We start from the raw sequence: 13,849 nt of genomic DNA, 5'->3' as shown, positions 1-13,849 counted from the left end.
ACCGCATATGAATCTATAAAGTACTAATATTCCGCACTATTAGACACCGTTCACTTGGTGCGCAATTCTTTTGTTTCTACGAGATTCTATTCTATTTTTAAAAAGTCAAAGTATTTAAAAATTAATTTAAAAAATCATGTCTATATCCCAAGTTGCCATTTCCCGTAGTGTTATTTAAGAATATTCGAGAAAACATTGGGAAGATCACTCCCGCTTTATTTTTTATCAAGCGAAGTTGAAGTGAAATATTTAAGTTGGAGCCTATAGTTTTTATAATTACAGCATTTAGATTGAAGTTGAAAAGGGAATAACGATACAGAAGAGCCTTATAACGTTGTAATTTAATCCTAAAATGTTCATAAATATGTCAGCAATTATTTTAAATTAATTTTTCCCTACTTAATTATTAGCTTTTTTTTAGTATTATCGAAGCTAACTGTCAGTTGTAAATTATTGTTTATATTTTTTAAACAGGCATACTACAAAAAATAAAAAAAAATCAAAGCCTAGGCCTATTAGTGAAATTTTTTAAACTAAAGTTTTAGCTATGGTGGCTTTATGTCAGCCAGTGGGGTGATACAATAAACAGAAATGAAATTTAATAAAACAAACTTTAGCTGCTCGTTAACAGGATGTGCCTGAATGCTTCTTTTATATTTGATCCCAAAATACATGCAATCACATTTTGTAGTCAGAATTTCTTTTAGATGTTTGCTTTGGGAGAGGAAAGGGGTGGGGGGGGGGGATATGGCTTTTGAAAATTTGGGGAGGGAGCACTTAAATTTTCGGGGAGAGGGGGCATTGGTTAGTCGTATTTAATTTAATTTAGGGCCTACACGTCGTTTTCTTTCATAATATAGGCTGTAAATAGATCTCCATTAAATCAACAAAGAAAATGTGTTCTAGATGTTTTTCCATATGAGCAACAAAGGTGGAGCTATGTTGAGAAAAAGATGAAAGACTTACTATAAGGGTGCTGCGCAATTGTTGAATTCGTTGTTTCTAATGGCTGGCTCACTCCATATTCATTTTCAGCACTAACTCTGAACTGATATTCATGGCCTTCCAGCAAGCCTAAGACCTCATACTTGGTGCCCCGCACAAATTTACTCACTGGCTCCCATCTGCCTGTTGCTTTGTCTTGTTTTTCCACGATGTAGTTACTAACAGCACTACCTCCATCCTCCTAAATAGTCCACACAAAAGTAGATATGACCTTTATTACAAGCATACAAACATGAAATTATGTGAAAAATATATGAAACACCTGACTATACAAATACCAATTCTCCTGACGATCAAGTAATGACAAGACTATAGTTCAAGTAATGACAAGACTATCGTTCAAGTAATGACAAGACTATAGTTCAAGTAATGACAAGACTATCTTTCAAGTAATGACACACAATGCAAGGGTACACCAGACATTATTGACACTGTTTAAACAAAATTTACTCTGTCTGTCTTTAAATTAAAATATTGGCCTGTCTTTGATTTAAAAAAAAAGTACTTGTCTGTTTTTTTAATGCATAAAAATATCTGTCTGTCTTTCTTTGAGTAAATAAAAAATCCGTCTGCCTGTCTTAGAGTAAATAAAAATATTAGTCCGTCAGTCTCTTTTTGAGTAAACAAAAGTATAATAAAACATTGAGAGGGGAAGCAATCATTGCACTGTTTTGTTAAATATTCTTGATATCTCATCTCTCCAAATACAGCTTTTCAAATTGTATGTGAGTGGCTAGGGTAAGTAAAGTTCCTTTTTAACTTTATCTGCAAAGTTTTCTAAAAAAAAAAAAAAAACAACGATGAGGTGTGGCTGTCAGAAATCGATCACGGAGTTCCTGTACAGTCAATCATTATTTGTCTTACGAAAGTGAAGCATCGGGTTATAACTTAGGCTTGATGAAAATAAATAGAAATTATTTTCAAGTTCTCTGGATTAGCAACTTTTATAACATTGATTCTAAAAATATTAAATTTCTGATTGATTTTTGGCTTAAGTTTTTATTTTTTAAAATTATTTTTACGGTCGCTTTGATTGCAAAATCTAAATATACCGGGAGTGATCTCTCCTAAACTTTATGAAAGAGCAGGGGATGGCAACTCAGGATTTAGACATGATTTGTAATCCATTTTAAATACTTAAACTTTAAAAAATAGAAAAAAAGAATTGCAAACCAAGTGAACGCCAAATGAAATGTGCATAATAGTGCGGTATATTATTAGTACTTTATAAATTCACATGCATTTATTGAGAAATCGGAAATAGCGAAAATTACTATTTCCGGTCAACGGAAATTACTCAAAGTTTGACAGAAGGCAGAGAATTAGATCTTTTACTTACATGTGAAATTTCCTTATCTATCTGAAATAGTATTCAAGTTATTGGTTTTTGAAAAATTCAAAGTAGAAAAAGTTCCACTTCCGGTTATCGGAAATCGCTCAAAAGTTGATACGGATCTACGATTTCGATATAATACTTATTTATGAAATTTCATCAACATAGCTTAACGGCAAAAAGTTATCGTGTTTACACACACACACACACACACACACAGACACATACACACACAGACACGGACAAGATTGCAAAATTATGTTTTTCCGACTCGGGGAGTTGTAAAACATCGAGATTTGCAAAAATCTGTATTTTTTTTTAGCACGATTACAACTTAACCTTCTCTATACTTCGTATATACGAGAAAGTAAAAAGCACGTTTTAATCCATGTCAACAATATGATGGAAGGATTCTCGTCAACTCGGTCGCCTCCATTAGTTGATTTTTTGTTTTTTTTTCTATTTTAATAAATTTTAGGGTTAGGGTTAAATCTCTTTGGGCAAGCCATAGTTGTACTGATGCCCGGTTGTTTATAATCTCTGCCGGTAGATCAGGATTTATTTCGTCGCTTTTTAGCGAAAATAAAAAAAAAATTCATTAATCGGCTTTATTCCGATAAGGGATTATTATAGAACTTGTAATTATGAAGTGGTGGGAGGTAGCAATCAGACTATTGTGTTCTATCAGTTAAACAGGGAATGTCAGAGTTGGTGGGATGATGTATACCCGTGTGGGGGAGGGGGGGGTAAAAAAATCATGAAAATTGTGTGACATTGTTTAAGTTTAATGTATAATAATCTTAAGCTTTTTAGTAAACAAGGACAGGAGTCTTGAGTTAGAAGACATGTGTTTTCAGGCAGCAAGCATACGGTTAGACAATGTTATTGAAAAAAAAAAAGAAACTAAAATTACCAAATAAGGTGCAAAGATAGTCTGAAAACAAAAAGTAAAAAAAAAAGGAATTATTTTTTTACACTGAGACACAATGTCTAATGAAAAATTATTTGAAGCGGTTTGACTAGCGGGGATGGTAAAATTTCTAATTTTATATTTTGTTCTTTAATAAACAAAACCTTACAAATTCTCACAAAAAAAAACAAAAAAAAAACCAACAAACTGTTTTAGGTATGTGTTGAGCATGGTAACAATGGTATGCCTAGTGCAGAGAAACACACCATCAGTTGATGTACACCATTTGCTAAACACAACACCTAAACTACCATCAGCTAAACACAACATCTAAACTACCATCAGCTAAGCACAACACCTAAACTAAATTTCATCTATTTAAATCATTCAATTATTTCTTTTGTAAGAAAAATAGGTTGAGTCAGGATCAAAGGCGTATATGGAGGATAATACGTTCACACTTAATACTTAATTTAGAGGAAATTCTCTCCAATATTGCAATTAAAAATAAAGTAAAAAACAATACCTTAGGTGGATTCCAGGTTAGGATGCATGATTCAGGTGTGACGTCTTTCACATCCAATGGGCCCTCTGGTTTGGCTGGGGCATCTGGCAATATGGCAACAAATATATACATCTGGCAACACTACACACATACATCTGGCAACACAACACACATACATCTGGCAACACTACACACATACATCTGGCAACACTACACACATACATCTGGCAACACAACACACATACATCTGGCAACACAACACACATACATCTGGCAACACTACACATACATCTGGCAACACAACACACATACATCTGGCAACACTACACACATACATCTGGCAACACAACACACATACATCTGGCAACACAACACACATACATCTGGCAACACTACACATACATCTGGCAACACTACACACATACATCTGGCAACACAACACACATACATCTGGCAACACAACACACATACATCTGGCAACACTACACACATACATCTGGCAACACTACACACATACATCTGGCAACACAACACACATACATCTGGCAACACTACACACATACATCTGTCTACACAACACACATACATCTGTCTACACTACACACATACATCTGCAACACTACACACATACATCTGGCAACACTACACACATACATCTGGCAACACAACACACATACATCTGTCAACACTACACACATACACCTGGCAACACTACACACATACATCTGTCTACACTACACACATACATCTGTCTACACTACACACATACATCTGGCAACACTACACACATACATCTGGCAACACAACACACATACATCTGTCAACACTACACACATACATCTGGCAACACTACACACATACATCTGTCTACACTACACACATACATCTGGCAACACTACACACATACATCTGTCTACACAACACACATACATCTGTCTACACTACACACATACATCTGCAACACTACACACATACATCTGGCAACACTACACACATACATCTGGCAACACAACACACATACATCTGTCAACACTACACACATACACCTGGCAACACTACACACATACATCTGTCTACACTACACACATACATCTGTCTACACTACACACATACATCTGGCAACACTACACACATACATCTGGCAACACAACACACATACATCTGTCAACACTACACACATACATCTGGCAACACTACACACATACATCTGTCTACACTACACACATACATCTGGCAACACTACACACATACATCTGTCTACACTACACACATACATCTGTCAACACTACACACATACATCTGTCTACACTACACACATACATCTGTCAACACTACACACATACATCTGGCAACACTACACACATACATCTGGCAACACTACACACATACATCTGGCAACACTACACACATACATCTGTCTACACTACACACATACATCTGGCAACACAACACACATACATCTGTCTACACTACACACATACATCTGGCAACACAACACACATACATCTGTCTACACTACACACATACATCTGGCAACACAACACACATACATCTGTCTACACTACACACATACATCTGGCAACACTACACACATACATCTGTCAACACTACACACATACATCTGGCAACACTACACACATACATCTGGCAACACTACACACATACATCTGGCAACACTACACACATACATCTGGCAACACTACACACATACATCTGTCAACACTACACACATACATCTGGCAACACTACACACATACATCTGGCAACACTACACACATACATCTGTCTACACTACACACATACATCTGTCTACACTACACACATACATCTGGCAACACTACACACATACATCTGGCAACACTACACACATACATCTGGCAACACTACACACATACATCTGTCAACACTACACACATACATCTGGCAACACTACACACATACATCTGGCAACACTACACACATACATCTGTCTACACTACACACATACATCTGGCAACACTACACACATACATCTGTCTACACTACACACATACATCTGGCAACACTACACACATACATCTGTCTACACTACACACATACATCTGGCAACACTACACACATACATCTGGCAACACTACACACATACATCTGGCAACACTACACACATACATCTGGCAACACTACACACATACATCTGGCAACACTACACACATACTTCTGGCAACACTACACACATACATCTGGCAACACAACACACATACATCTGTCTACACTACACACATACATCTGGCAACACAACACACATACATCTGTCTACACTACACACATACATCTGGCAACACAACACACATACATCTGGCAACACTACACACATACATCTGGCAACACTACACACATACATCTGTCAACACTACACACATACATCTGGCAACACTACACACATACATCTGGCAACACTACACACATACATCTGGCAACACAACACACATACATCTGGCAACACTACACACATACATCTGTCAACACTACACACATACATCTGTCAACACTACACACACATACATCTGTCTACACTACACACATACATCTGGCAACACAACACACATACATCTGTCTACACTACACACATACATCTGTCTACACTACACACATACATCTGTCTACACTACACACATACATCTGTCTACACTACACACATACATCTGGCAACACTACACACATACATCTGTCTACACTACACACATACATCTGTCTACACTACACACATACATCTGGCAACACTACACACATACATCTGGCAACACTACACACATACATCTGGCAACACTACACACATACATCTGGCAACACTACACACATACATCTGGCAACACAACACACATACATCTGTCTACACTACACACATACATCTGGCAACACTACACACATACATCTGTCTACACTACACACATACATCTGTCAACACTACACACATACATCTGTCTACACTACACACATACATCTGGCAACACTACACACATACATCTGTCTACACTACACACATACATCTGTCAACACTACACACATACATCTGGCAACACTACACACATACATCTGGCAACACAACACACATACATCTGGCAACACTACACACATACATCTGGCAACACAACACACATACATCTGTCAACACTACACACATACATCTGGCAACACTACACACATACATCTGTCTACACTACACACATACATCTGTCTACACTACACACATACATCTGTCTACACTACACACATACATCTGGCAACACTACACACATACATCTGGCAACACTACACAAATACATCTGGCAACACTACACACATACATCTGGCAACACTACACACATACATCTGTCTACACTACACACATACATCTGTCAACACTACACACATACATCTGTCTACACTACACACATACATCTGGCAACACTACACACATACATCTGGCAACACTACACACATACATCTGGCAACACTACACACATACATCTGGCAACACTACACACATACATCTGTCTACACTACACACATACATCTGTCAACACTACACACATACATCTGTCTACACTACACACATACATCTGGCAACACTACACACATACATCTGTCTACACTACACACATACATCTGGCAACACTACACACATACATCTGTCTACACTACACATACATCTGGCAACACTACACACATACATCTGGCAACACTACACACATACATCTGTCTACACTACACACATACATCTGTCTACACTACACACATACATCTGGCAACACTACACACATACATCTGGCAACACTACACACATACATCTGGCAACACTACACACATACATCTGTCAACACTACACACATACATCTGGCAACACTACACACATACATCTGGCAACACTACACACATACATCTGTCTACACTACACACATACATCTGGCAACACTACACACATACATCTGTCTACACTACACACATACATCTGGCAACACTACACACATACATCTGTCTACACTACACACATACATCTGGCAACACTACACACATACATCTGGCAACACTACACACATACATCTGGCAACACTACACACATACATCTGGCAACACTACACACATACATCTGGCAACACTACACACATACTTCTGGCAACACTACACACATACATCTGGCAACACAACACACATACATCTGTCTACACTACACACATACATCTGGCAACACAACACACATACATCTGTCTACACTACACACATACATCTGGCAACACAACACACATACATCTGGCAACACTACACACATACATCTGGCAACACTACACACATACATCTGTCAACACTACACACATACATCTGGCAACACTACACACATACATCTGGCAACACTACACACATACATCTGGCAACACAACACACATACATCTGGCAACACTACACACATACATCTGTCAACACTACACACATACATCTGTCAACACTACACACACATACATCTGTCTACACTACACACATACATCTGGCAACACAACACACATACATCTGTCTACACTACACACATACATCTGTCTACACTACACACATACATCTGTCTACACTACACACATACATCTGTCTACACTACACACATACATCTGGCAACACTACACACATACATCTGTCTACACTACACACATACATCTGTCTACACTACACACATACATCTGGCAACACTACACACATACATCTGGCAACACTACACACATACATCTGGCAACACTACACACATACATCTGGCAACATTACACACATACATCTGGCAACACAACACACATACATCTGTCTACACTACACACATACATCTGGCAACACTACACACATACATCTGTCTACACTACACACATACATCTGTCAACACTACACACATACATCTGTCTACACTACACACATACATCTGGCAACACTACACACATACATCTGTCTACACTACACACATACATCTGTCAACACTACACACATACATCTGGCAACACTACACACATACATCTGGCAACACAACACACATACATCTGGCAACACTACACACATACATCTGGCAACACAACACACATACATCTGTCAACACTACACACATACATCTGGCAACACTACACACATACATCTGTCTACACTACACACATACATCTGTCTACACTACACACATACATCTGTCTACACTACACACATACATCTGGCAACACTACACACATACATCTGGCAACACTACACAAATACATCTGGCAACACTACACACATACATCTGGCAACACTACACACATACATCTGTCTACACTACACACATACATCTGTCAACACTACACACATACATCTGTCTACACTACACACATACATCTGGCAACACTACACACATACATCTGGCAACACTACACACATACATCTGGCAACACTACACACATACATCTGGCAACACTACACACATACATCTGTCTACACTACACACATACATCTGTCAACACTACACACATACATCTGTCTACACTACACACATACATCTGGCAACACTACACACATACATCTGTCTACACTACACACATACATCTGGCAACACTACACACATACATCTGTCTACACTACACATACATCTGGCAACACTACACACATACATCTGGCAACACTACACACATACATCTGGCAACACTACACACATACATCTGTCTACACTACACAAATACATCTGGCAACACTACACACATACATCTGTCTACACTACACACATACATCTGGCAACACTACACACATACATCTGTCAACACAACACACATACATCTGGCAACACTACACACATACATCTGTCAACACTACACACATACATCTGGCAACACTACACACATACATCTGTCTACACTACACACATACATCTGGCAACACTACACACATACATCTGGCAACACTACACACATACATCTGGCAACACTACACACATACATCTGGCAACACTACACACATACATCTGTCTACACTACACACATACATCTGTCAACACTACACACATACATCTGTCTACACTACACACATACATCTGTCTACACTACACAAATACATCTGGCAACACTACACACATACATCTGTCTACACTACACACATACATCTGTCAACACTACACACATACATCTGTCTACACTACACACATACATCTGTCTACACTACACACATACATCTGGCAACACTACACACATACATCTGGCAACACTACACACATACATCTGGCAACACTACACACATACATCTGGCAACACTACACACATACATCTGGCAACACTACACACATACATCTGGCAACACAACACACATACATCTGGCAACACTACACACATACATCTGTCAACACTACACACATACATCTGGCAACACTACACACATACATCTGGCAACACTACACACATACATCTGGCAACACTACACACATACATCTGGCAACACAACACACATACATCTGGCAACACTACACACATACATCTGGCAACACTACACACATACATCTGTCAACACTACACACATACATCTGGCAACACTACACACATACATCTGGCAACACTACACACATACATCTGGCAACACTACACACATACATCTGTCAACACTACACACATACATCTGTCTACACTACACACATATATCTGGCAACACTACACACATACATCTGTCTACACTACACACATACATCTGTCAACACTACACACATACATCTGTCTACACTACACACATACATCTGTCTACACTACACACATACATCTGGCAACACTACACACATACATCTGGCAACACTACACACATACATCTGGCAACACTACACACATACATCTGGCAACACTACACACATACATCTGTCTACACTACACACATACATCTGGCAACACTACACACATACATCTGGCAACACTACACATATACATCTGGCAACACTACACACATACATCTGGCAACACTACACACATACATCTGTCTACACTACACACATACATCTGGCAACACTACACACATACATCTGTCTACACTACACACATACATCTGGCAACACTACACACATACATCTGTCTACACTACACACATACATCTGGCAACACTACACACATACATCTGGCAACACAACACACATACATCTGGCAACACTACACACATACATCTGGCAACACTACACACATACATCTGGCAACACTACACACATACATCTGGCAACACTACACACATACATCTGTCTACACTACACACATACATCTGGCAACACTACACACATACATCTGGCAACACTACACACATACATCTGGCAACACAACACACATACATCTGGCAACACAACACACATACATCTGGCAACACTACACACATACATCTGGCAACACTACACACATACATCTGGCAACACAACACACATACATCTGGCAACACTACACACATACATCTGGCAACACTACACACATACATCTGGCAACACAACACACATTCGCCTGGCAACACAACGAGTCCCGTAGTTCCAGAAACTCACCAACAACGATAACACAACACAACAAGTCCCATAGTTCCAGAAACTCACCAACAACGATAACACAACACAACAAGTCCCGTAGTTCCAGCAAGCAACTCAACACAACAAGTCCCGTAGTTCCAGAAACTCACCAACAACGATAACACAACACAACAAGTCCCGTAGTTCCAGCAACTCACCAACAACGATAACACAACAAGTCCCGTAGTTCCAGCAAGCAACTCAACACAACAAGTCCCGTAGTTCCAGCAACTCACCAACAACGATAACTCAACACAACAAGTCCCGTAGTTCCAGCAACTCACCAACAACGATAACACAACACAACAAGTCCCGTAGTTCCAGCAACTCACCAACAACGATAACACAACACAACAAGTCCCGTAGTTCCAGCAACTCAACACAACAAGTCCCGTAGTTCCAGCAACTCACCAACAACGATAACACAACACAACAAGTCCCGTAGTTCCAGCAACTCACCAACAACGATAACACAACACAACAAGTCCCGTAGTTCCAGAAACTTAACACAACAAGTCCCGTAGTTCCAGAAACTCACCAACAACGATAACACAACACAACAAGTCCCGTAGTTCCAGCAACTCAACACAACAAGTCCCGTAGTTCCAGCAACTCACCAACAACGATAACACAACACAACAAGTCCCGTAGTTCCAGCAACTCACCAACAACGATAACACAACACAACAAGTCCCGTAGTTCCAGCAACTCAACACAACAAGTCCCGTAGTTCCAGCAACTCACCAACAACGATAACACAACACAACAAGTCCCGTAGTTCCAGCAACTCACCAACAACGATAACACAACACAACAAGTCCCGTAGTTCCAGAAACTTAACACAACAAGTCCCGTAGTTCCAGAAACTCACCAACAACGATAACACAACACAACAAGTCCCGTAGTTCCAGAAACTTAACACAACAAGTCCCGTAGTTCCAGAAACTCACCAACAACGATAACATTCATGGCAATGTTGTCCGAACCCTTTTCATTGCTGAGAGTTAGAGAATATTTGCCAGCGTCCTTCAGCTCAGCTTTCTTGCACCTGAGTGTGATGGAGTCGGGCTTGATTTCAAACTTGATGCGATCATTTTCATGGACTGGCATACCGCCCTGTAGACGTTTGGTCAGCAAGACATACAATACTTGTGGCAACATAAGCATGCGACAGACAACCCATTACAGACAACCCATAACAGAGAACCCATAACACACAACCCATAATAGACCATCCATAACAGAAACGCATAACTGACAACCCTTAACTGACAACCCATAACTGACAACCCATAACAGACAACCCATAACAGACAACCCATAACAGACACCCCATGACAGGTCTGGGCAACTGACCTGAGACCACGTGACTGTGGGTATGGGGTTCCCTGTGTAAGGGATGGCGATCTTGAATTCCTCCCCAACTTTAGCTCGGATGTCTTTGGACGTCGGCATTAGGTCACGGTTGATTTTTGGTGCAACTAGGGAACAGAGGGAACAATTTTGTTGGTGCAACTAGGGAACAGAGGGAACAATTTTATTGGTGCCACTAGGGAACAGAGGGAACATTTTTGTTGGTGCCACTAGGGAACAGAGGGAACAATTTTATTGGTGCAACTAGGGAACAGAGGGAACATTTTTATTGGTGCAACTAGAGAACAGAGGAAACAATTTTATTGGTGCCACTAGGGAACAGATGGAACATTTTTATTGGTGCAACTAGGGAACAGAGGGAACAATTTTGTTGGTGCAACTAGGGAACAGAGGGAACAATTTTTGTGCCACTAGAAAACACACAGAGGGAACAAAATAGTACAAGACACGGGCGTCTGAGTTACATCATGCAATTTATTGTGTAGCCACTGACCAGGAGGGGGCAGAGCTTTGATGTAGCCGCTGCCATCACTGAAGTCACCTATTCCAGCGTTGTTGACTGCAGCCACCCTAAACTCGTACTCCTTGCCCTCTTGAAGTCCTTTCACTTGGTATTCTGTGTCTGGAATCTCTGAGATGTTGGCCCTGAAAGTAAACTACGGTTTAAATCGTGTGGACAAGCAACTGGAAGTCAATCGTGTGGACAAGCTACAGGAAGTCAATCGTGTGGACAAGCTACAGGAAGTCAATCGTGTGGACAAGCAAATGGTCAATCGTGTGGACAAGCTACAGGAAGTCAATCGTGTGGACAAGCTACAGGTAGTCAATCGTGTGGACAAGCTACAGGAAGTCAATCGTGTGGACAAGCTACAGGTAGTCAATCGTGTGGACAAGCTACAGGTAGTCAATCGTGTGGACAAGCTACAGGAAGTCAATCGTGTGGACAAGCTACATGGTCAATCGTGTGGACAAGCTACAGGAAGTCAATCGTGTGGACAAGATACAGGAAGTCAATCGTGTGGACAAGCTACAGGTAGTCAATCGTGTGGACAAGCTACAGGAAGTCAATCGTGTGGACAAGCTACATGGTCAATCGTGTGGACAAGCTACAGGTAGTCAATCGTGTGGACAAGCTACAGGAAGTCAATCGTGTGGATAAGCTACAGGTAGTCAATCGTGTGGACAAGAAGTCAATCGTGT

At 40.0% G+C, this 13,849-nt stretch overlaps 1 protein-coding gene across 18 annotated transcripts in view; it reads right to left on the bottom strand.

The window, feature by feature from the left end:
* LOC131941269 (twitchin) overlaps nt 1-13,849 on the bottom strand; it is a 222,995-nt gene that overhangs the window by 50,119 nt on the left and 159,027 nt on the right. For 16 of the 18 annotated variants that reach the window (XM_059300409.1, XM_059300419.1, XM_059300415.1 and 13 more), the window contains 6 exons: nt 13,143-13,294; nt 12,632-12,756; nt 12,226-12,391; nt 3,775-3,857; nt 3,252-3,272; nt 967-1,186 (listed from right to left, as the gene is read on the bottom strand). In XM_059300409.1, the coding sequence (XP_059156392.1) occupies nt 967-1,186; nt 3,252-3,272; nt 3,775-3,857; nt 12,226-12,391; nt 12,632-12,756; nt 13,143-13,294 (767 nt within the window). The remainder of the gene's footprint in view (nt 1-966; nt 1,187-3,251; nt 3,273-3,774; nt 3,858-12,225; nt 12,392-12,631; nt 12,757-13,142; nt 13,295-13,849) is intronic. The other 2 variants (XM_059300416.1, XM_059300420.1) reach the window with 1 other exon arrangement.

Source organism: Physella acuta, unplaced genomic scaffold (assembly GCF_028476545.2).
Source record: "Physella acuta isolate Inbredline_101_S28 unplaced genomic scaffold, ASM2847654v3 ptg000355l, whole genome shotgun sequence".
Classification (NCBI taxonomy): Eukaryota; Metazoa; Mollusca; class Gastropoda; family Physidae; genus Physella; species Physella acuta.
Note: the sequence above shows the minus strand (reverse complement) of the source record. Positions and strands in the feature narration are given on the sequence as shown.